This window comes from Homarus americanus, unplaced genomic scaffold, assembly GCF_018991925.1.
Source record: "Homarus americanus isolate GMGI-L3 unplaced genomic scaffold, GMGI_Hamer_2.0 scaffold6317, whole genome shotgun sequence".
NCBI lineage: Eukaryota > Metazoa > Arthropoda > Malacostraca > Decapoda > Nephropidae > Homarus > Homarus americanus.
In genome coordinates, this window is record NW_024730668.1 from 9,406,725 (window position 1) to 9,430,926 (window position 24,202).

Here is a 24,202-nt window from a genome sequence, read left to right on the forward strand (position 1 = left end):
CCCTCAGTCACGGCAGACCTCGTCCGGAGGCGGGCAGAACACAATGATGGCGAGTTGGCCACGTTGGAGGAGCTCTCCCTCCACCAGCAAGACATACACGTAAAAAATTTTAGTGTGTGTGTCAGTATGTTTACATGATAATAAGCGCAAGCTAATGCATGTGTGGTTGTATTTATGTACTACATCAGCGTGCTTATCCCTCCCTCAGTCACGGCAGACCTCGTCCGGAGGCGGGCAGAACACAATGATGGCGAGTTGGCCACGTTGGAGGAGCTCTCCCTCCACCAGCAAGACATACACAAAATTGAACACCTTGACCGGTGGTGCCCGCGCCTGCGTATATTGTACCTGCAAGGCAACCTTATAGCTAAGATAGGTGAGTCACTTTATTTGTGGCCCTTCAACACCAGGTTACCATAGGCTATACAGTAACTTGTTACTTCTACCTCCAGCATACTGTACCAGTGTACCTCATCTTTAAATGCCTACAGTATACCACCAAGCCACTTCGTCGCTAGTTGCTTTAACTTCGGGTCACCTCACCACTGTTATTGTCCCTCCAGGTCACCTCACTACAAGTTACAGTACCCCTAGGTCACCTTACTCCTAATTACAGTACCTCTAGATCAACTTACTCTTAATTACAGTGCCTCTAGGTCACCTTACTCTTAATTACAGTACCTCTAGGTCACCTTACTCTTAATTACAGTACCTCTAGGTCACCTCACCACTAGTTACAGTACCCCCAGGTCACCTCACAACTTGTTGCAGTACATCAAGGTCACTTTACTTGTGATTACAGTACCTCCAGGTTACCTTACCATAAGTTACAGTACCTCCAGGTCACCTTACTCTTAATTACAGTACCCCCAGGTTACCGTACTACTAATTACAGTACCTGCAGGTTATCTCACCACTAGTTGCAGTATCTCAAGGTCACCTTAATCCTAATTATAGGACCTCCAGGTCACTTTACCACTAGTTGCAATACTGATAGGCTAAAACCTTCTAAATCTAAAAAATTTCAAAGCAATGTAATGTACCTGGGCTATATGAAATCTCTGAGAGATTATTACGGGAAAAGCTTTAACAAGCTCGAAAAAATGCAAAATAAAACCCTGAGATTTATCCTACGCTGTCCCATGAGTACTAAAGTACTTAGTATGAGGAAAGAACTAGGAATACCCAATTTCAAAGATAGAATAATGGACGTCAACCTAATGATAGCCCCAAGGCTCTTCTGTGGTGATCCAGACAATATTGTTTCTAAGAAATGCTTTAATATATGAGTCATGAAACTGGTGAATCTAAATGGATCCAAATTACTGCTACACATATGAGGATGCTTGGACAAGGCAATCTTTACAAAGTTGAGACACAGCAGCGCTTCCTGCTACCCTGGCGGACAGTTGCCTTCGACATCGTAACACCCACGCAACTGCCTAAACGACTGACCACCCATAATACTTATTTCCAGCACACTGTCAAAGTGAGAGATCTTGATCAAACATATTTAAAATAACATCACACAGAACATCTACTCCGATGGCTCTCTAATTACTGTCTGCGAGAGGGCTGGAAGTGTTTCAATTATGACTAAGCCTGATGGTATTGTAATAGAGAAAGCAGCTAGAATTAGTAATTGGGCATCCACTCTACATACTTACAGTAACTCTGTCATACTCACAGCCCTGAAACTTGTTGAAAACACTGCCACTGACAGTTTTATCATCATTGACTCCTTATCCTCACTACTTGCTCTTGATACCCTTAACTCAGTTTGCCACCCACTTGTCTCTGAAGCCAAACTCAAACATATTTGTGCCTTGTCCACGGGGATATTAGGATGAAGCTGCTGTGTATTCACACTCACATAGGCATCAGTCACCATGAGAGTTGATGCCCTTGTTAAACTCTCGTCCAACAAAGACAATGTTGAATACAATCTAGGACTGTCAAACAGGAAATAACTTTTTGATGAATTTGAAGCCAGTAGACAAGTGCAAACATTCAATCTATTGTTTACCTGGGACAAGTTGAGTGGGTGTGACATATTATGACCTGTCCGGCAGAAAATGTGGGTCGGCTGCGGGATCTGGAGTACGTCAATCTGGCTCTCAACAACATAGAGCGGGTGGAGGGCCTCCAGAGGTGCGAGCCCCTCCAGAAACTCGACCTCACAGCCAATTTCGTCTGCGACCTCACCTCCCTCCTAAGCCTCCAGGACCTGCCCAACCTCAGAGAATTGTGAGTGTTTATCTGTTGGAATTAGGTTTCATTTTGACACTTTTCTAGGAAATGGAGAATTAGCCTGGACACTTGTTTTAGGAAATGTGATGTTATTCTGAAAAAATTTTCTAGGGAATTTCTATGAAATAAATTTTTAGCCTGGATACGTGTTCTAGGAAATGGATTGACTAATTGCGTTAATCATTGTAGATAGTAACTCATTTATAATATTTACAAGTTCTGTGAGTATTAAAGGCTTAAATGTATATATCATTTCTGTGAATATAGACAGTTTAATCTTACATAACATCTACGAAGTTTTAGGCTAATATATAATTGATATCTGGAGTATATTCAAACAATCAGTTTAAAAAAAAGTATGTTTTAACAATATACTGCCAGATGTGGGGTCACTAAGTCTAAGGGGAAAACTTAACTATACAGTAGTCTTAATTTTAAGGGTTGCTGCCACCAGACCCCCTTTGGGCAGTATGTAGCTCGTTAGGTAGCGGCCAGAGTGGACTAGACATTGAGTTAGGTTTTTCATTGACCAGATCGATAAGGGGAAAGAAGGGTGAAACCATAACATGTCTTAATTTATTTATTCCTTATACAACATACTGGTAAAAAACATACAAGTGAATTGGCCTTCCTCAGAAGAACAACGAAGATGTTGGTTACCCCGCTCGGCACCAGACGTCTTACATTAATTACGTGTAATCCACATACTTATTGCATAACAATCCGTGACCTCCTTACCTCGGTCATTCCTTCTTACACTACCCCTTAACTCGTCAGACTGCTCCACCTGTATGGAATATAGCACCATAGGTCATCACACATAGTAGCACCATCTCACCTCCCTGTAGCACCATCTCAACACACCTGTTACACTCCACACCTGCAAGTATGGGACTCCTTGTAATTTCTAGGTATACATAACAGGCATCTCGTTCGCACACCGCCCTTGGTGGGTAGAGACGAGGGCTACACCAAGAGACATACCAGTATTATTTCTACGCCTGGTATTATAGGTCGCTCCTATACTGTCAGACTGGGGTCACTAATTCTAAGGGGAAATACTTAACTCTAATCTTAATTTTAAGGGTCGCTGCCACCAGACCCCCTCTGGACAGTATGTCACTCGTTTGGTAGCAGGCAGAGTGGACTAGGCATTGGGTTAGGTTTTTCATTGACCAGATCGATAAGGGGAAAGAAGGGTGAAACCATAACATGTCAACAAATTTATTCTTTATAAACTATATGGTAACAAAAAAATACATTTGAGCTGGCCTACCTCAGAAGAACAACGATGAGTTTGGTTACCGTGCTTACAATATCATTTAACACTTCGGACTGCTCCACCTGTATGGAATATAGCACCTTAGGTTATCATACATAGTAACACCATCTCACCTCCCTGTAGCACCAGCTCACCACACCTGTTATACTCCACACCTGCAAGTATGGGACTCCTTGTGATTTCTAGGTGCACACATCAGGCACCTCGTTCGCACACCGCCCTCGGTGGGTAGAGACGAGGGCTACACCCAGAGACATACCAGTACTGTTTCTGCGCCTGGCATTATAGGTCGCTCCAAGTGACGACCGCGGAGTTTCTCAAGCATTTCCTTATTTATTCCTACTCATTTGGGGTGGTCTGCTGGGGATCCACAGGTTTACAGTGGAATAGTATAGCTGGTAGTCACCTCACATGGTGGGACGCTCACAGGGAGAATGGCCGACGCCCAGCAAGGTGCTCCGACCGCGTGTGACCTGAGAGGAGGACAGCCATGCTCGCCGGCGGGAGCGAGGGCCGCCAGGCAGCGGCGGAGGAGGTGGAGGTGTTGCTTGCTGGTTGGTGTAGGTAGAAAATAGAGAGGTCACCACGAGGTGAGGTCTTTTATAGCAGAGGTAGGCGTGGGTAGATACTAGGGTGTGTCATAGGAGGGAAGATCAGCTAAAACTAATGGCCCATCACTTTTTTGGTAGATTTTAGTGTATATAAACAGAAAATAATTTCAGTTTCAATATTTTGCAACCTTTTGCTAGGTAAATTTTAGCGTGAAATTTATCGAAAATCTAACGTACAGCTGCATTAGTGCATTACAATTAAATAGTGAACATTGCTTTCTGACTTCATTCTTTAACAACCCAACTAACAATATTTTTTCTGTTTCAGATTCTGATGCATTTATAAGTTGATAATATATGCGATGGCTGCTTGTGTCAGGACGAGGAACCAAAAATCCAGCCATCTCAGTCACTATCTTGGGTCTGGGAGAGCTCCTGAAGTGGAGTTACCTACATTGAGATGCTTTGAGATACGGTGTTTTAATCAGGCAAATCAGTGAAAAGAACCAAAAAGAACTTACACAAACAAAAGACATTGCCAGTGATATGACCAAAGCTGTCTTGGCACAGTACACTCCTGGCTAACGCTCAGTTCAAGCCTCCAGTCATAACAAGTCAGAAGAAGATTAGTGAGAGACTGCTAGCCAGTTGGGAAAAGGCAAGAGATATCTCTCTTGGGAGAGGAAAGCACAGTTAAGGACAGCTTGCCAAGCAACTGGACCAGTTATTTGACATAATTACTTGCAAGTGCCCAATTGTTCTCTGTCACAGGTTTGGATGCGATCGTGACTGTAAATCCGAGGCCCACATCTCATGTATTTGCAAGCGTGAACTGAAGATTCCTGTGATTGAACTGGCATTTGTCAAAGCACAGAGAGAGAAGACTGGCAGTATAGGGGCTCTCATGATTTCTAGCCAAGATATTCCGGAGTCCAAGAGACAGGAGGCTGCCAGAGAGAGACAGAAGAGGAGAAGAGTTGCCGAGGAAAAGAGACTTGAGAAGGCCCAGGGTGAGGTAAAAAAGGCCGATGATTGGAGTCAAGCTGATTCAGAGTTTAATGACTTCCCCCATGGCTGATCCGAGTGCTGACCAGGAGAATGGTGACTTTGTCCCTAACCCAGAAAATAATGATCCCAAACCTTCCAGGCATAAGATTCGAAATAGGAAAGATATCCCGAGCATAGCTCTGGCCAGCATGCGACACCACACCACACTGGTCTCAGAGAAACTGCAGAGATAGCAACAGCTGCCTGGGTTGACGGTGGTTTGATAACACCTGATGATGTTCACCTGGTGATAGATCATAACAAAGTAAGGAGAGCTCAGGAGAAACTTGTCAGTAACCTAGAAGAGGAGTTTGATAAGGGGATAAGAGAAAATGGACTCAATTGTTTGTTCTTTGATGGGAGAAGGGATGACACTAAAGTGTTCATGAAAGTTGGAGATTCTGACAAGTTGTTCCCTGCCATGGTGAAGGAGGAACACTACTCCTGCTGCAGTGAACCAGGAGGGAAGTATTTGTGGCATTTCACTCCAGAGAAAGATGACATCAGGAAACCAGCTGAGATAGTGGCAGATAACATTGTGAACTGGCTCAGAGAGAGGAAAGTAGACCAGACCCTGCAGGCCATTGGAGGGGACAGCACCAACACGAACACAGGGTGGCAAGGGGGGGTCATACAGTGGATAGAGCGGAAGATTGGGAGGAAGCTGGTCTGGATTGTTTGTGACCTCCACACCAACGAGTTGCCACTCAGACATCTGATCCAGGAGCTGGATGGCAAGACTCTTTCAAACAACAGATGGTCTGGTCCTCTTGGCAAGATGCTGGACTCTGCCACTGAGTTAGAAATAAATCCGAGCTTTGAAAAAATCACAGTTGGCCCTCCACTCGTTGAGCTTGCACATACTGTCATTGACGACCTGAGTACTGACCAGTACTATGGTTACATGATTTGCAGTGCCATCAAACTGGGTCATGCCTGATAGACTTGCTTACCTGCAGATAGGTCCAGTCTCACATTCTAGGTAGCTCACAACGGCTCTCAGGTTCTGCAGAATTTGGGTCGCTCATCATAAACTGAAAGGGAACCAGCTTCACAACCTGAGACTTATTGTCCAATTCATCGTGAGTGTCTACTTGCCAAATTGGTTCAACACCAAGGTCAAGTCATCGTTCTCCGAAGGTCCGAGGCATGTTCTCTTCCAGCTTGAGCTCCTGAGGAGTCAGCCAAGGAAGGTTGTTCAGATTGTGGAGCAGACTGTGAGGAGATCTTCCTGGTATGCTCATCCCGAGGCAGTTCTGCAGACAATGCTCTGCAGTAAGGATGAGGAGGAGAGAAGAGTGGCAGTCAAAAAGATCTTGGATATGAGACTTATGAGAGGATCTGGGCATGACGAATCAGTTGGTGACGATTCCTTCAGGGTCAGGAAGACTCCTGAAGTCAATCTAGGTGCCAAGACCCTCACTGATCTCATAGATCTGGATAACATCCAGGCTGGCAGTGAGCCCCTCTTACCTGCAGCCTCACCAATGTTCAAGTCAGAGCTTTCCTGGACAACCCCATGCATGTCCCTGCCTGGCCCTCGCACACCCAGAGTATAGAGCGTTGTGTACAGCAAGTGAGCGAGGCCAGCAGTCACGTGTACAGCCAGGAGAGGAGGGAAGGCTACATCCGAGCTCAGGTGGTCAGCAGGGAGGTGATGAGTAGAAACAGAAGCAAGAAAGACATGTTCTCTATGGTGTGCAGCAACACCGGGTCGTAGTAGTAAAACCGGTTTTGTATTTGATGATTTTGTTTTCTAAAGGAATATTAAATTTAATAAATGTGTCAAGATCATTCGTTTCACTATTCTGGATCATTTTCATCCTAATAAATTAACCTGATACATTTACTTTACTTTAAATAAGCTATTCAGTGGTGTTGGTAAAAGGGTGGGAATACTGAATTTTCATAAGAGTTCAAGTTAAAATTTACCTAGCAAAAAATGAAAACTTTTCAAATCTGAAGATATCACATGATTCTACACATAGAACTCCATCATTAATACCATGGGCCGATTTTTCAAACTCAAAAAAAAAAAATTCGCCTCCGTATGACACACCCTAGTAGATAGTTGACCCCCGCTCCGTGGGCGGCGCTGGTTGACCTAGACCACGAGGCACACACTGTGGAATTCGCGGGGTCGGCTACTCAGCGACAAACAGCGTTTGTAGGGGAGGAATCCACTACAATACCAACGCGGCACACCCGAGGCGGCCTAGGCGCCAACCCAAACCAAGCCTAGCATCGTATTTTCATGGCGTGGGTATACAAGATATTCTTTTTGAAGTATAGTTTCTAGATCACTTCCAACACTTCACATAGTTCTGATACCTTTATCCTTTTTCCAGATCATTGTTCTCATGTATTTTCATATGATATCTGTGGAAGTTATTTTCGCTACACGTTCACAGATGTAAATAGTATGACCTTCAAACCATGATCCACACTTAGTCCTACAGTACACTAGTCCGGCTCAACTGGACTTTCCCAATCATCTTATGGATACCCTGAGTTCTCCTTAATGCTATGAATACATACAATTAACATAAGATAACCGTACCTGGGTACAATACAACACATAATTCAGTAACATTGAGTAGGTGAGCTACCCTATATCAATGTTTCCCTTTCTCTGAGAATCTACAAGCGCGGTGGATTTGAATGACAATGATGTTCGCAGTACACTCCAAGTGACGACCGCAGAGTTTCTCACGGTCTCCTTATTTGTTCCTACTCATTTGGGGTGGTGTGCTGGGAATCCACAGGTTTACAGTGGCTTGGCATAGCTGGGAGTAGTCACCACCCGGTGGGACGCTCACAGCGATAATTAATGGCCGCCGCCCAGCAAGGCACTCCGACCGCATGGGACCTGAGGTGACGGTAGAATGGAGGATACTCAGAAATATTGCCTGATGGGCGGTTATCACACACCCTAACACAGTGGTTCTTAACCTTTTTACTACCACGCCCCCTCTAAGAATTGGTCCTTCCCTCCACGCCCCCCTTGCATCCATGAATAAAATTCCCTCCCAGATTTTAAAGAAAAGTGAAAAAATTGTGTTTTTAGTCTTTTTATTGAGTATAAATTAGTGAGATACTTGACACGGCTTCTTAGCTACTAGATCTTGAATCCGTGGTTGAATGCCAGAGAGTGCACAACGTAAATCCCCTTCAACGTTCAGCCTGTTTCTGTACTTGGTCTTGACAGCAACGAGCGTGGAAAATGCAGCTTCACAAAGATACGTGGATCCGAACATAGTTAGAATGTGAAGAGCCTGATGTGAGATCAGAGGGTAAACAGGAAAGTACTTGACCCAGAACGTCTCAAGATCCAGTTCTTTGAAGTCTTCCTTAGCTGTGGAGTTGAACTCCAACTCAAGAAACTCCTCTTGCACTTCATCCGAAACATCAGCTACTTCACATTGAATTGGGTTCCTGATGAATTTCCAGGCTTCACACTTCTCATCTATCTCTGGGAAGTATCTGATGGATTCTGTTTTCAAATCAGTTAGATGAGTGATTATTTGTTTCTTTAACTCAGAATCAAGGTTACCGTGAATGAGAGCAGAATCCAAGTTACTAAAGCTGGCTGTATTTCCCTGCTGAATTCGACACTTCCAGAGGTCGAGTTTGGCCATGAAGGTTCGAATGGTGTCGTGGTGCATGATGATGTTGATGTTTTTCCCTTGTAGTTTAAAGTTGAGAGCATTCAACGCTTCGAAGATGTCCACCAAGAAGGCTAGAGATAGCTGAAAGCCTTCAGACTGGAACTTGTCATGGAGATCTGCCTTCTGCTTCGAATCAAGAAATATTGCTACTTCTTCTCGTAGTTCATAAAGCCGTCCAAGCATGTTCCCCTTTGATAGCCATCGTACGTTCGTGTGAAAAAGCAAGGTTTCATGTTCAGATTCTATGTATATCCTTACACAGCAGTTTGAAGAGACGACTGTTTAAGGCTCCAGCTTTGATAAAGTTGACTACCTTGATAGCCACGTTCAATACATCCCTCATTTCAGCAGGTAAAGTTCTGGATACTAAGGATTCACGATGAAGTATGCAGTGTGTACCTACAACAGACGGATTTTTTTCTTTCACCATTGTAATGAATCCAGACTGCAGACCAAGCATGGCTGGAGCTCCATCAGTGCACACCCCTATCAGCGAGTCCCACGAAAGTTGGTTTTCCTGAAAGAAGTTTGATACATCATGAAAATTAGCTGCTGCTGTTGTACAACTTTCCATGGGGTGACAGAACAGCATTTCCTCTTTTACACTGTTGCCTGACGCGAAACGAGCATACATCAGTAGCTGAGAACACTGAGCGATGTCAGTCGTTTCGTCACACTGGATGGCAAAAACAGGAGAATCTCTTACTTGGCCTAGAATTTGATCTTTGATGTCTTGAGACAATTCATCGATCCTTACCTTGACTATATCGTTTGATAGTGAAATTTGGGAAAGCTTGTTTGCACTATCTTTCCCCAGAACTAGTTCTGCTGCACGGAGTATGCTTGGTTTTATGAAAAACTCTCCGATGTTATGGCTCTTCTTGCTCTTTGCAATCAACATGGCGATCTCATAGGAAGCCTCAAAAACCTTTGAAGTTTGTTGCTGAAATGCCCCACAGCCGTCTAACTTAACTTGCTTCAAGGAGTGTCTTTTTGTTTCAAAGAATGCCTTGGGCTTGTCAGCTAGAGCAGGATGTGTTGTCCTCAAGTGGCGTTCCAAGCGTGAGGGCCGCATTCCATCATTGCTCAGGGTCTTGTAACATATCACACACTGGGGGACCTCTGTGTCACCCTCTTGGAGAGACACGAATCCAAATCGAATATATTCGTCAAGATACTTCCGCTTCTTTGCACTCATTGCGAATTATTTGATGTGCAGTGGACAACACAAATCTGTGAACAAAACATAAGGCACGTGTAAGGTAAGATAAACATCACCACGTGCTCATGAACACCACAACATCATGATAATCACAACCACATGATCGTAAAGTTCGTAAACACTACAAGTGACTACAATCATACATGATCATAAACACCACCACATAATTATTAAGTAAATATTAACAAACACCACAACATTATAGTAAACACATCATGATCATAAACACATGATTATTAAGAAACAAATCAATGTCATCAAAAATACAACTTTACCATAACCACCTGTTACCACCACATGATTTTAAGCACCACCAACTTCTGATAAAATACAAACGGAATTCAAAACTTGCGAATAACAAACAGAGCAACACATGCGGGTTCACAATTCACCAATAAACTTATGGCTGCTTACTATTTTTAGGTAAATATAACAACTGGGATAAAACATACCTCAACAGCCTTAACTGAATAAATGTGAGAGAAGAGGAATTATTGCCACGGACGTGTGCAGAAGACTGGGAGAGAACGGGGCTCACCAGTCACCAACGAGCAGTATACAGGTCCAGGACGAGTTAACTCCCCCCCCCCATGGGTTTCGAGGGATAGGGAGGGGGGTCAATAAGCACAGAAAATGGTAAGCCCTAAGTAAAAAAAGTAGCCTATAGAAAACTAAAGTTATAAGGCGATACTTTTGCATTTTTTCATAAACTTCTCAATATTAGCCCACGCTCTTATTAAGAGAATAAAAACTATAATTATAATTAGAGAAATTCCTACTTTTTCCCTAGGGCTTGCGTCCCCCCTGGAAATTACTGATGCCCCCCCTAGGGGGGCGAACCCCCCCCAGGTTAAGAACCACTGCCCTAACACATTACTATTTCACTTATACATCAGGCAAAGCTATAAACTGTAATAGCTGCGGCTTCTTCAATCTTGAGCTGTGACCCCTTGTGGGGTGAGCGTCCGCCAGCTCCAAGTAAGGACACTCGACTGAGTAGTGCCCCCTGAGATGCTATACACCTCAACTAGATCACCCCTTGCCCGTCTGTAATATAAGCTAGGCAAGTTCAGGCTCTCCAATTTCTCAGGGTAGCTGAGGTGCCGAAGTGCAGGCACCAGTCTGGTGGCCCTCCTTTGAACATTTTCAACCAACTGACAGTCCCTAGCATATCTCGGGGATCAGACGGGGTGACAGTACTCCAGATGGTGAAGCACTTCACTCTTGAAGATTGTTACGAGGGACGGACCGTCTAGATATCTGAACGGCCTTCTTATAAGACCCAATAATTTATTTGCCTAGTTTACCTTCTTCTCGCAATGGCCCGAGAACTTCAGCTCATTGTCAACATACACACCTAGGTCCTTCTCACATTCAGTCTCAACTAGTGCAGTTTCTTCGTCCCGTTGGGACATATGATACGCCTCCTTACTGTTGGTACGCCCCAGGTGCATCCTCTTACACTTCGTGACATTAAATCTAAGCAGCAGTTCCTTCGACCATTCCTGGAGCCCACAGAGGTCCTTCTGCAGCTCTTCACAGTCAGCTTGGTTCTTAATTTCCTGAAATAACTTAGCGTCATCGGCAAACATTTGTATGGAGGAGTGTACAACGTCAGGCATGTCATTTATGAAACAAACAAACAACAGTGGGACCAATACACTGCCCTGTGGTACCCCAACTTGTGACAGGTACGGATGACGATTTTGTGCCATTAATCACCACACACTGCTTGCGGTCATGTAGAAAATCTTCTATCCATGCAAGGACATTTCCCCGAATTCCGTACCCTTCTAATTTGATTTTCAGCCTTTCATGGGGTACACTGTCGAAAGCCTGGAAAAATCTAGGTAAATATTGTCGATATTACCACCCCGTTCCAGAATAAGGGTCCAAATATCCAATACCTTGACCAATTGTGTTAAGCAGGAGCGCCCCGGCATAAAACCGTGTTGGCAATCCTTTACAAGATTGTTTCGTATTAGATGTACCATTGCGGCATCTCTGATAATACTCTCAAGTACCTTACATATTATGATGGTCAGGCTCACTGGTCTATAGTTGTTCGTTGAGTGCCGATCGCCCTTCTTGAAGATAGGACTCACATAAGCCACTTTCCATTCACTGGGGACCATTTGTCCATCCAGGCATTTACAAAACAGGATCTTCAGGGGCTCTGCAAGCTCTTTGCACAACTCTCTTAGCTTTCTAGGATGCACCATGTCAGGTCCGGGACTCTTATGGACCTTTAGCCTGGCCAGTTTATTTCTAATACCCTCTTCTGTGAACACAATGTGGGTCAGTGCTGTGTCGAACCGTCTGTCCTCAAACGCAGGAAGGTTAGTTGCATCCTCTCTTGTGAACACCGAGGAAAAGAAGCTGTCAATGCCTCAGTTTTATCGTGATCAGAATCTGCGTAACTACCATCCACAAGCCTCAGGTCTGATAGTCCTACTAGCGTTTTCAATTTCGACTTTGCATAGAGGTAAAACGCCTTTGGGTTTGACTTGACCTCGCTTGCAACCAGCCTCTGGAACTCTTTTTCAGCCCTTTTACACTCTGTCTTATTAAGACAGTGTCTTAATAACATTTGGTATTTACCTGAGGAACATGCAGACTTTAACGCAGACTTTTCTTTGTGATATATCTTGTTTTTCAGATAGAATTTATAATATAAAGCAGCGGTCACCAGGAATACACCAATCACTTATGACACCCAAAAGTAGGTGCCAGATATTGCTAAGTATTGGGATATTATAATTTGTTAGTTTCAGTAGGTCTGTACTTTAATGGCAGGGAATTCGCTGTTAAAGTTGTCTATTATTATGTGTTTGATACCTTTTTCATCGCTACGGCAACTCTCTCATGTTTTTCTCCACTTTTGTTCGATTGGTGGGTGTCGTAGTTAAATATTTTGATTTTGTTGTTCTCGGGTTCGCCGTGTGCACTTATTAGTATTATGTCTGGATTGTTTTCATTGTATATGTTACAAAGCGATGTTTTGCATGTATGCCAATCACGGACATTGTGTTGTAGGATTTTAAGTGTTTTCAGTTGTAGATGATCCAGTATTTCTTTTTCTTGGAGGGTTGAAGTTGAGGGGGTGATCTCATTTCGTTGAGTCCCGATGATTTCCTTTTGAGTTCACTTTTATCCTCTTACTTTTATCCTCTTCCCCACTAATCGGCTCGTTAGCCGCTTGGGCGATCGGTCACTTCTCTGATTACTTTTCTTTTTCATTTATCTTCTTCACCAAAAGATCGGCTCGCTAGCCGCCCGGGCGATCGGTCACGTCTCTGTCACGCACTGTTGGCAAATACTGGGCATGCACCGGCTCCTGAATGTACCTGAACCCGCTCCAGTATTGGTCAAGTCTTGTCTTGAAAGAGCTCACACTCGGTGCCGTCACAACACTCTCTGGTAGATTGTTCCAAGAGTTTACAACCCTCACTCCGAAAAAGTTTGCCCTCACAGTTATCTGGATTTGCGGCTTCTTCAATCTTGAGCTGTGACCCCTTGTAGGGTGAGCATCTGCCAGCTCCAAGTAAGGACACTCAACTGAGTAGTGCCCCCTGAGATGCTTCCGCTACCGTGATTACAATAAAATCTTTTGTGCCGAATTTTATTGTGCCTTTTTTGATCATGTTCCATACCGTTTCTTTGTCATACCGTTCGTCTGTGTATTGCCATATGATTTCATTAGCCATTACTTAGTCTTCGATTAATTTCCCATTTGGTTTTCTGCGTGGTGGGTATGGTATTCTTGTGGGATGATAAAACCTTAGTCCTATATCTGCTGCTTCTTCAGGCACAGGGGTTGTTGTAGGGAAGTCGATTTCGATTTCCATTTCATTGTTCTTGGCCGCTGAGTTCCTTTTCGTTCCCGTTCCTTAAGTCAGTCTTGGGTCTCTGGCCCTCTCAGTCAAATTTCCAGGTCGTTCCGCTTTTTCCGGTATGTTATCCTGGTCTGTTGGTGATGCTGTGTCCTTGGGCGTGGCTAAGCGTTGTCTGAAGTGTTTTGTAAGCTCTGGGGTGCTGGTGGCGTGTAACAAGTTTGCTGAGTTTGGGTTTTCAGGGATGTTCATTTGTGGCATGTTGTTTATTTCAAGCACCCTATTGAGTTCGTCGGCATATGATCCTGGGGCAATGATGTTATGAAGGTGAGCATGTAGCATGCTCACCATTACCTTGTACTGATCAGTGTCACTTAATTTGATTATGGTGTCAGTAGTTGGCTTTGTTGCCTCTTTTACGGCCCTCTTTGCTATTTCAGCATATGTGCTTTGGTCTCTCATCCTTTCTCGTTAGTCTTCCTGCTCTTGCTTGTGTTTGATGAGGGTCTTTTTGGTGGGGGCAGGATATGGCCATGGTTGGGTGGGTGTGGTGCACGTCCCTGTTCCTTTTGCAGTTTACGCAGCCTTTGTTGGTGTTGTTGCACTGCGTGTAAACATGTCCTTCCTCTGCACAGTTGGACCAGAATTTCTTTTCCTACTGTATATATTAGCCTTCTCAAGTATTTCTCATTAGTCTGTACTCACCCCTGAAGATGTGAGTTACACGAAATCGCTTGGGAACTTCGTGTTTTCTTTTTCCTTGTGGTTATCAGCATATACCTGGATCATGCGCACCTACAGTGATTTGCTTGCATATATATATATATATATATATATATATATATATATATATATATATATATATATATATATATATATATATATATATATATATATATATATATATATATATATATATATATATATATATATATATATATATATATATATATATATATATATCCAGCATTTCCATCACTAGCATCAAACAAATCTATTTCCCATTGAATTCACCCAGACACCCACTACCCGAACATTCGAGTTCTGAGGGACAAAGTGCTACGAGGTTTTATTTACAAATAGTATTATTACGTGGAATTGTACAAAATAATAATTTCCACATACTGGGGCCGGCGAAATCATGTAGGGTTACGTCATGTAATATGTCCCCCATCAAGCAAATCCTTCCAGGCTCCCTGAGACCTCAGAGCTGCAGCCCTGACACACCATCAGCCGTCGTCTGAGGAGTCTCTTCGGAATCCTTGGGAAGTTCAGTTAATTCTAAAGGGATAAATTTATCTATAGTCAAGCAGACTTATTTGTTCTCTTGCCTGGACCTATATTATTCTTAGCATTCCTTCCTGATCTAGGTGTATACACATGATTTTCTCCACGAGGTTGTTCTGTCCACAAGAGAACTCTATCTCCCGGTTTTAATGACATCTTATTACTGGTTGGTTAGGTGGCATAGAACCTTCCTCTTAATTTAAATAAATAATCAGAACTCCCTGCCCATTAATACATTGTTTAGGAATTGATACGTTTGTCTTAAATGTTGGCCTCACTCTTCCACTGAAGAGTTTTATTAAACATCTTCCCTTGAAGAGGGTCGTCGTGTTTCAATCCGAATTTTAAACTAAATGAGTCCTGAGGGACACCGCAGTACAATACTTAACTGGGTGGTGTGGCGGTAAAATTAACTAATTCCAATAAAATTAATTTATAATATTGGAATTAGTTAATTTTACCGCCACACCACCCCATTAAGTACTGTACTACGGTGTCCCCCCAGGACTCATTTAGTTTAAAACTAGGGTTGAAACACGACGACCCTCTTGAAGGAAAGATGTTGTTTAATAATACGGGCGTCAATCTGCTCTTTTGCTTCAATATACGGGATAGGATCTATCCGTCTGCTATGTATCAAGTGAGGGGAGTCATTGCTTCTACACCCAACGTAGAATTATTCAAGTATGTTAAGCGTCTATTATTGACCCTAGATTATATCTCAATGATAACCATTCTCAATTCTTCCGTTATGAAATAAGTATTCGGCAATATTTTCTTTAAACAATGTTTAACGATGCCTTTAATTCTCTCAGTGAATCCATTTTGCCAAGGAGCTCTAGGGGCAGTGAAAGACCAAGTGCAACGTCGGACGTTCAAAGCACTTTACATTCTGCGGCTTTTTAAAATTTGCAACAGTATCGGTGCAGTAACTACAAAATTATCACTATCATTATCACTAACGATGTGTCTAGGACAGGACCTTCTGGCCGCAAACTTAGGTAAAAATTTTACAAATGTTTTAGAGCTTAAGTTTTCTGCTATTTCTAGGTGAACAGCTCTTGTAGAGGCACAAGTGCATAAACAAATGAAGACTTTCTTGGGCGGGCATGGATCTCCAGTAATGGTCAAAGCTCCTGTATAAAATACACCAGTAACCTCAAATGGAGCATTCGTGCATTACTCTCCCCTGGGGCAAATCAGGAGGACCTGGATAGGACACTGGATTCGACTCATTGCGAAGACATATATGACAATATTTCAAATATGTTTTAAACGCTTGTCTTCCAGAAGGGATCCAATATGATATCCCGATTAAGGCCAAAGTTTCTGCCATACCCCCATGAAGAGTGGTTTTATATGCTCCATAAAATATTAGTTTTGTATAACGATTTTGTTTGGGTAAAAGGACAGGGTAACGGATTAGAAGAGACACGTCTGCCTTAGCTATCCTTCCTCGACAAAAGATCATACCGTCCAAATGAAGATATAGTCCTAGATCCATTATTAATTTATTGTTCTTGGACCCTTCCTTGGACAGCAGTTTTCTTGTTTCCTTGTGGTTATCAGCATATATATATATATATATATATATATATATATATATATATATATATATATATATATATATATATATATATATATATATATATATATATATATATTAGTTAAGGAGCTCTGGTATAATTAAGGGTGAACAAGACCATAAGACGAAATAAGTAAGAACTTAAAGATTTATTGTGACAGATGAGCATATAGGTTTAGACAAGCAGGTCTTGTAGATAGACAAGCAGATGAACAGCTCTTGGAGAAAGGTGGATGAAACATCAACCATGGGGAATTTCTAAATTAAGTTGGGAGAATCAGGAAGTGAATGACGCTCCTGAGGGGGTGCATGGCTCTGTGGTGACGTCACCCTTCGAATCTAATTGAAGAGTGGTTGATAATATTACATCATGCGATAGCTGAAGAGAAGGGGGGGGTAGGCGACAGCTACTTGGCTGGTGCCTGGGTGTCGCTCCCAAGCATTGCGCCCACGTGTCTCGGGGTATTTCCATGGCTATTGTCTCAATATGCGACAGGTACCTGGATCGTACCTTTTCTAATAAGGACAGAAATAGGAGAATGAGAGTGTTTGTCAGGAGCAAAGATGGGTGACTTAGACAGGATGGACTATATGATGATGAGGATGATAATGAAGTAAAGTGGCAAATTACTTTGCCCTGGGAGAGGAGAGGAGAGAGAGAGAAGGAAAGCATAGAAATGGGAAGTAAAGCAGTAGGGGGGAACAAACCCATTATCTGCCTCAGTGCAGGAGGCAATGATAGTGGCCGGTGTAGGAGCGAGGAGCTTCTTGATAAGTTCAAGGCAGCTTTGGATCGTATTAGGACTAAGGGAGGGATCCCTATCACATGCGGTGTCCTGCCTAGAAGGAGCGTTGGCAGTGAATGGTTGTCAAGGGCAGTTGGTGTCAACGGAGGTCTTGACAGATATTGCAAGTCAATATCAGTCCCATTAATTGACAACTGGGACAACTTCTACGGCAGAAGGGACCTATATGCTAGGGATGGGGTGGCAACCCTGGCGGGGTCTCTAGAGGGGGCAGTTCAAAAGATATCGAAGTCTTTAAACTACTAGGGGAACATATGGGCACGGGGGTGGAGGAGACTGCAGTGGGAGCGGGTAAACAAAGTGAAAGGTTACAGGGAAATAGTATTAGGAATGATGACAAAACTAAATTAGACAGGGAGTTAAGACCTAAACGCAGTAAAGGGAGGACTCAGTACACGACTAACCTAAATGTTTACTACGCGAACAGTAGAAGTATGAGAAACAAAATGGATCATATTAGGGCCTTGGTATGTACCGAAAAAATGTATATAATAGCATTCACTGAAACATGGATCAACCTAGACTCATGTGAGTTACCTGTCGAATACCAAATTGCAGGTTACAAATTGTTCCATACCGACACGCAGACCAGGAAAGGAGGCGGAGTGGCAATCTATGTCAGGGATAATCTGAAGTGAGAAATAAACAAGGATATAAAAACTGAGCGGAATACGGAAACTATTTGGATAGAATTAATTGACGGTAGGGAAAAATTAATCACAGGAGTAATATATAGACCCCCCAATCTTGATAGAGTTAATGGGCGACTTATCTGGGATGAAATGCGCAGGGCTTCCATACACAACAAAGTCTGTATAGTAGGTGGCTTTAACCTTGGCCAAATAGATTGGACTGACCTTACGGGTAACTCAGAATCAGAGGATTTTCTCGAAACGTTCCAGGACTGTTTCCTAAGTCAACAATTAACCGAACCCACCCAGGGTAATAATATACTCGATTTAGTTCTGTCGAAAAGAGAAAACCTCATTAGCAATTTCGAGGTAGGGAACGCACTTGCAAACAGCGATCACAAAGAAATTAGATTCCAGTTAGATTTTCAGGGCAGACGAAAGGAAAATTCCACTAAGGTCCCAGATTTCAGAAGGGCAAACTTTGATTGTTTGAAGAGGCAGTTGAGGGAAGGGGTATCACGCCTGGGAGTGACTCACATCGACCTCACCCCACCCACGAACCTGACGGTTGACACTGACCTGATAACGAGGTCTGTGATTGCCGAGTTCCACGACAATTTAAATAATGAGTTACTTAATGCACAAAGGCAGAACATACCATACAAAAAACTCAGATCAGACAACAACGACCCTAAATGGATAAATAATTATTTAAAGAACATTATTGGCCAAAGGAAGGCTATAGGTAGAAGGATAAATCGTGGTGAAATTTACCTCCGGGATTATTATATGGTATTGGCCGGTAGGGTTAAGACCGAGATAAGGAGAGCAAAGAAGAATAATGAACTGAAGATAGCAAGGGAGGTGAAGACAAACCCCAAAGGATTCTACCAAATGTATCAAACTAAAACACGAGATAAGATAACGATGGAGAAATGAGTAATAATCTGAATAAATATTTTTAAACAGTTTTCACCACCGAAAATTTAAGCATGATACCCGAGGCACCGACTCTATTCAGAGATAGTGAAGAAAACAAATTAAGCGAGATAGTAGTGACTAGTAACGATGTTAGTAAGCAAATAGACAAACTAAAGCCTAATAAGTCACCTGGCCCCGATGAGATATTTGTCAGAGTATTAAAGGAATGTAAGGAAGAGCTTAGTATGCCCTTAGCAAAGTTGTTTAACATGTCCTTAAAAGCAGGTGTAGTACCAGAATCCTGGAGGATAGTGAATGCAATACCGATTTTCAAGAAGGGGGATAGATCACTATCCTCTAACTACCGCCCAATCAGTCTAACATCAATAGTAGGCAGATTACTGGAAGCAATCATTTCCAACTCTATTCGAAATCACCTGGAGAAACACCAATTGATCAATGATTCCCAGCATGGCTTCACAAGCGGGCGTTCATGTCTAACTAATCTATTAACATTATTTTCATCAGGTTTCAAATCGGTGGTCGAGGGGCACAATTATAATGTGGTATATCTCGACTTTAGCAAAGCCTTCGACACAGTCCCCCACGAAAGACTAATTTGAAAGATAGAAGCACATGGCATCAAAGGTAATATCCTTAAATGGATTAGGGCGTGGTTACAGGACAGGAAACAGCGAGTGAGCATTAACTGCACTAAATCCCATTGGAGCAACTTCACTAGCGGAGTTTCCCAAGGCTCAGTACTTGGACCATTATTATTTATTATATACATAAACGACATAGATATCGGCATAGACAGCAATATAAGTAAATTTGCTGATGACAATAAAATAGGACGTGTTACTAAATCTGACTACAGGAAGATCTAAACAAATTTTTCGACTAGTCTGAAAAATGGCAGATGAAATTCAACGTGGACAAATGTAAAGTACTCAGTATAGGAGATGTAAATAGGGAAACCAGTTACCAGATGAACAACGATGCCATTGAGAAATCCGACTGTGAGAGAGATTTAGGAGTAATGATAAGTAGGAACCTTAAGCCAAGTAAACAATGTGTATTTGCTCGAAACAAGGCTAATAAAGTACTTAGGTTCACACAAAGGAGTGTTAGTTGCAAGACTAGCGAGGTCATCCTAAAACTATATCTTGCGCTTGTGAGACCTCACTTGGATTATGCAGTTCAATTCTGGTCACCGTATTACAGAATGGATATAGAATCCTTGGAAAAAAATACAGAGGAGAATGACAAGGCTAATCCCGGGCATTAGGAACCTTGAGTACAGAGACAGGTTAAAGCATCTTAATTTGCACTCCCTTGAGAGACGTAGAGTGAGAGGCGATATGATAGAGGTGTATAAATGGAAGTCAGGGCTAAACAAAGGGGACATTACAAAGGTACTCATGCTATTCAACCAGGAGCGAACTCGTAACAATGGTTTCAAATTAGACAAATTTATATTTAGGCTCGAAATAGGTAAACACTGGTTTGGTAACAGAGTAGTGGATGAATGGAACAAGTTACCAAATATCATCATTAACTCGAATACGCTGGATAGCTTCAAACATAGGTTGGATGCTTATATGAGCAATAGGGGTTGGGTGTAAATGTGACTGCCCAGTATGGGCCAATAGGCCCGCTGCAGTTTCCTCCATTCTTATGTTCTTATGTTCTTATGATAGCAGGTGGGCTGTCCACCTAGCTGAGACGAGTTGATTGGTTGGGGTGGTGGCCACACACAGCAGACGCCTGCTCGCTCAAGGGAGGCAGGTGGTGGAGGGGGGGGAGCTAAGCTAGCAAGGCATTCATTAGTGTAATGGGTGTTAATTTATCATGCAACCTTTATATACTAGTTGGCCACTTAATTGTGCAAGTAATCAACAATCGGCCGCAGGTGAACTAAGTCAACGTAAGTCATCGAGCGACAATATGGAAACAAGAACGGAATCTAGCTGCTTGTAGCCACGTATTAATCAGATTGATTAAAAAAATATGCAGAACAAAACTTGATAATTCCCGCAGAAAGTAAAAGATAAATCTAGGCCAATGAAATATCAATTTTCGAACATATCGGCCAATCAAAATCTGGGCCTCGTTTCCCGATTATTTCCTTAATTTCCCTGCCTTTTATTTTCACCCAGAAAATAAAGAATAACAACAATCTCACCGACCACACAGCCCGAAATTTAGACGTCACTCAGCCGGTCGCATACGCACTTCTTTCCGGCTGCATGCGACCGGAAAAATGGGAGTGAAGGACCACTGGACTATATTATGTCCGGTAATGAGAAGAAACCCATTTTCTGCCTCAGTGCAGGAGTGCAATGATATTGGCCAGTGTTGGAGTGAAGAGCGCCTTGATAAGTTGAAGACAGCTATTGACCATATTTGGATGAAGGGAGGTATCCTTATCATGTGTGGTGCCAGCCTAGAAAGAAAGTTGGCAGTGAATGGTTGTCAAGGGCAGTTGTTATCAACAGCTGTCTTGATAGATATTGCAAGCCAATATCAGTCCCATTTATTGACAACTGGGACTAATTTTACCGCAGAAATGACCTATATGCAAGGGATATGGTAGATTTACCTATGGATGGGGTGGCAACCCTGGTTAGCTCTGTCGAGAGTAAAGTTGAAAAGACGTCAAAGTCCTTCAACTGCTTAGGGAACATGAGAGTACGGAGGTCGAGGAGACTGCAATGGGCGTGGGGTTACCTAGAAATTGTATTAGGAATGATGATAAAGCTTAATTAGTCAGAGAGTTAAAACCTAAATGCTACAGAGAGAGGACTCAGAAGTATAAGAAATAAAATGTATGAAATCAGAGCTCTGGTATGAACTAAAAAAAATCATTATAATAGCATTCACTGAAACCTGGATTAACTTAGACACACGGGAGCTACCTTTCGAATACCAGATTAAAGGATATAAATTATTTCATACTGATAGGCAGATTAGGAAAGGACGCAGGGTGGTAATCTTCTCGTATGTCAGGGATAATGTGAAGTGTGAAATCAATAAGGAAATTAAATCTGAATTGAATACAGAAACAACATGGATAGAATTAACCGTTGGTTGGGATAAATTGATCATAGGAGTAATATATCGACTTTCTAATCTTGATAAGGTTGAAGGGCAAGTTATTTTCGAAGAAATTGTAGGGCAACCAGACATAACAAAATATGTATAGTAGGCAACTTTAACTTTAGTCAAATAGATTGGATCGACCTTACGGGTAACTCAGAATCAGATGATCCTCTTGAAACGGTTCAGGACGGTTTCTTAGTCAACATATAGCCGATTATATATAGATTTAGTTCTGTCAAACAGAGAAAACTTCATTAGTAATGTCGAGGTAGAGAACGAACTAGCTAACAACGATTACAAAGAAGTGAGATTCAAAGTAGAACTTAATGTCAGTCGCAAGGAAAATTCCATTAAACTCCCAGATTTCAGAAGGGCAAACTTTGATAGGTTGAAAAGGCAACTGAGAGAAGGGGTATTATGTTTGGGGGTGAATAACATGACCTCACGATAGGTAGCCTCACACAGTCACACAATGTACCCACAGAGGGCGACCTCTCTTTACCTGATGACCTGACAACAATATCCTCACAAAATATAGCTGTTGAAGGTGACCTTACCACGAGGTCTGTGGTTGACGGATTCCATAACATTTTAAATAGTGAGTTACTTAATGCACAACGGTAGAATATATCATACAGACTACTCAGATCAAATAATAATGACTCAAAATGGATAAAGAATTATTTAAAGAATATTATTGGACAAAGGTAGGAGAATAAATCATGGTGAAGTTAACCTCCGAGATTATTGTAAAATATTGGCCAGTCGGGTTAAGACTGAGATAAGAAAAGCAATGAGGAATAATGAAATGAAGGTAGCAAGGGAGAGGCGAAGTCAAACCCCAAATGTATGCTGACCTCTGTAGAGGAAAGGTCACAGCCGTTTTAGCTCCCAGGATAAACTGTCAGTTGGGCGCCGATGGTAGAACGGTACCGCTCTTGCCTTGCAAGCAAGATGTCACGGGTTCGATTCCCGGGTCGGTGGAAAAGTTGTTTGGACATACTTCCTAGCCCACATTGGGCCCTGTTCACCTAGCAGTAATGCAGGTACCTGTTGTAAATCGAAAGTTGCGAATTCGTATTCAGGAAAAGTTGTTGGAGCTTCCAATAACTTGATGACATAAAACCATTGACTCTTCAGGCTTCTACGCCCTTAACTCATGAGACATAAAGGCAAGCATGAATTTAGCATGCTTCCCTGTTGGGCGCTGTAAACGCTTCTGCTATTCACCTTACACAAGGATGTAGGGGAGTGCCCAATAAAAAAAAAAAAAAAACTGTCAGTGCAATGGCGAGTGTTAGTTGTGAACAACTCTATGCCCTTCTGAGGGCTGAGTTAGTAAAGGTCGATGGCGTATACTTGAAATTAAAGGAAGGGACTGCAAGGATGATGGAGGAAGACTCGAGACTGGGAGTCTGACGAAAACACAGGCCAATGGAGGGTTGTGAGGAGAGGAACGACCAAACTGGTAGTGAAGACAAACAAGGAAACGAATACAGTTAAGTGTACTAACTTTTTTAGTCTGTTTGCTAGACGGATTGGATGGGAACATAGTCAAGGACAGGGCTGGCAAGGAAGGCATGAAAACCTTAATTGTTGGTTATTCCCAGGTATGGTACCTGGATAGAGCTTTTTGTGTCAAAAATAGAAATTGGATGTGAGTGTCTTTGCCAAGAGCTGAGATGGGGGATAGAGTTGACAGGATGGACAATATCTTGTTCAGGAGGCAATGATATTGGCTGGTGAGGAGCTCCTTGATAAGTTCAAGGTAGATGAGAGAAGGGGTATTACGTTTGGGGGTGAAATACATGACTTCACGTAAGGTGACCTCACACAATGTACCCACAAAGGGCGACCTCACTTTAAGAACATAAGAACATAAGAAAATAAGGAGTCTGCAATAGGCCGGCTGGCCTGTGCATGGCAGCTCCTGTCGAGAGTTACTACCACTCTCTATCATCCATGAATCTATCTAGCCTCCTTTTGAAACTTTCCAGAGTTCCTGCACTTACT

At 42.6% G+C, this 24,202-nt stretch overlaps 2 protein-coding genes across 2 annotated transcripts in view; both read left to right on the top strand.

The window, feature by feature from the left end:
* The first annotated feature begins 174 nt into the window (after positions 1 to 174).
* Positions 175 to 2,251, top strand: LOC121867076 (dynein axonemal assembly factor 11-like). The gene is made up of 2 exons (XM_042366832.1): positions 175 to 376; positions 2,073 to 2,251. The coding sequence occupies exons 1-2, from the start codon at positions 175 to 177 to the stop codon at positions 2,249 to 2,251; spliced, it is 381 nt and encodes a 126-aa protein (XP_042222766.1).
* Positions 2,252 to 21,350: 19,099 nt separating this feature from the next.
* The window catches only part of LOC121867077 (dynein axonemal assembly factor 11-like), a 157,634-nt gene continuing 154,782 nt past the window's right edge, over positions 21,351 to 24,202 (top strand). Inside the window, exon 1 of the mRNA XM_042366833.1 lies at positions 21,351 to 21,507. Coding sequence (XP_042222767.1) covers positions 21,351 to 21,507 — 157 coding nt within the window. The remainder of the gene's footprint in view (positions 21,508 to 24,202) is intronic.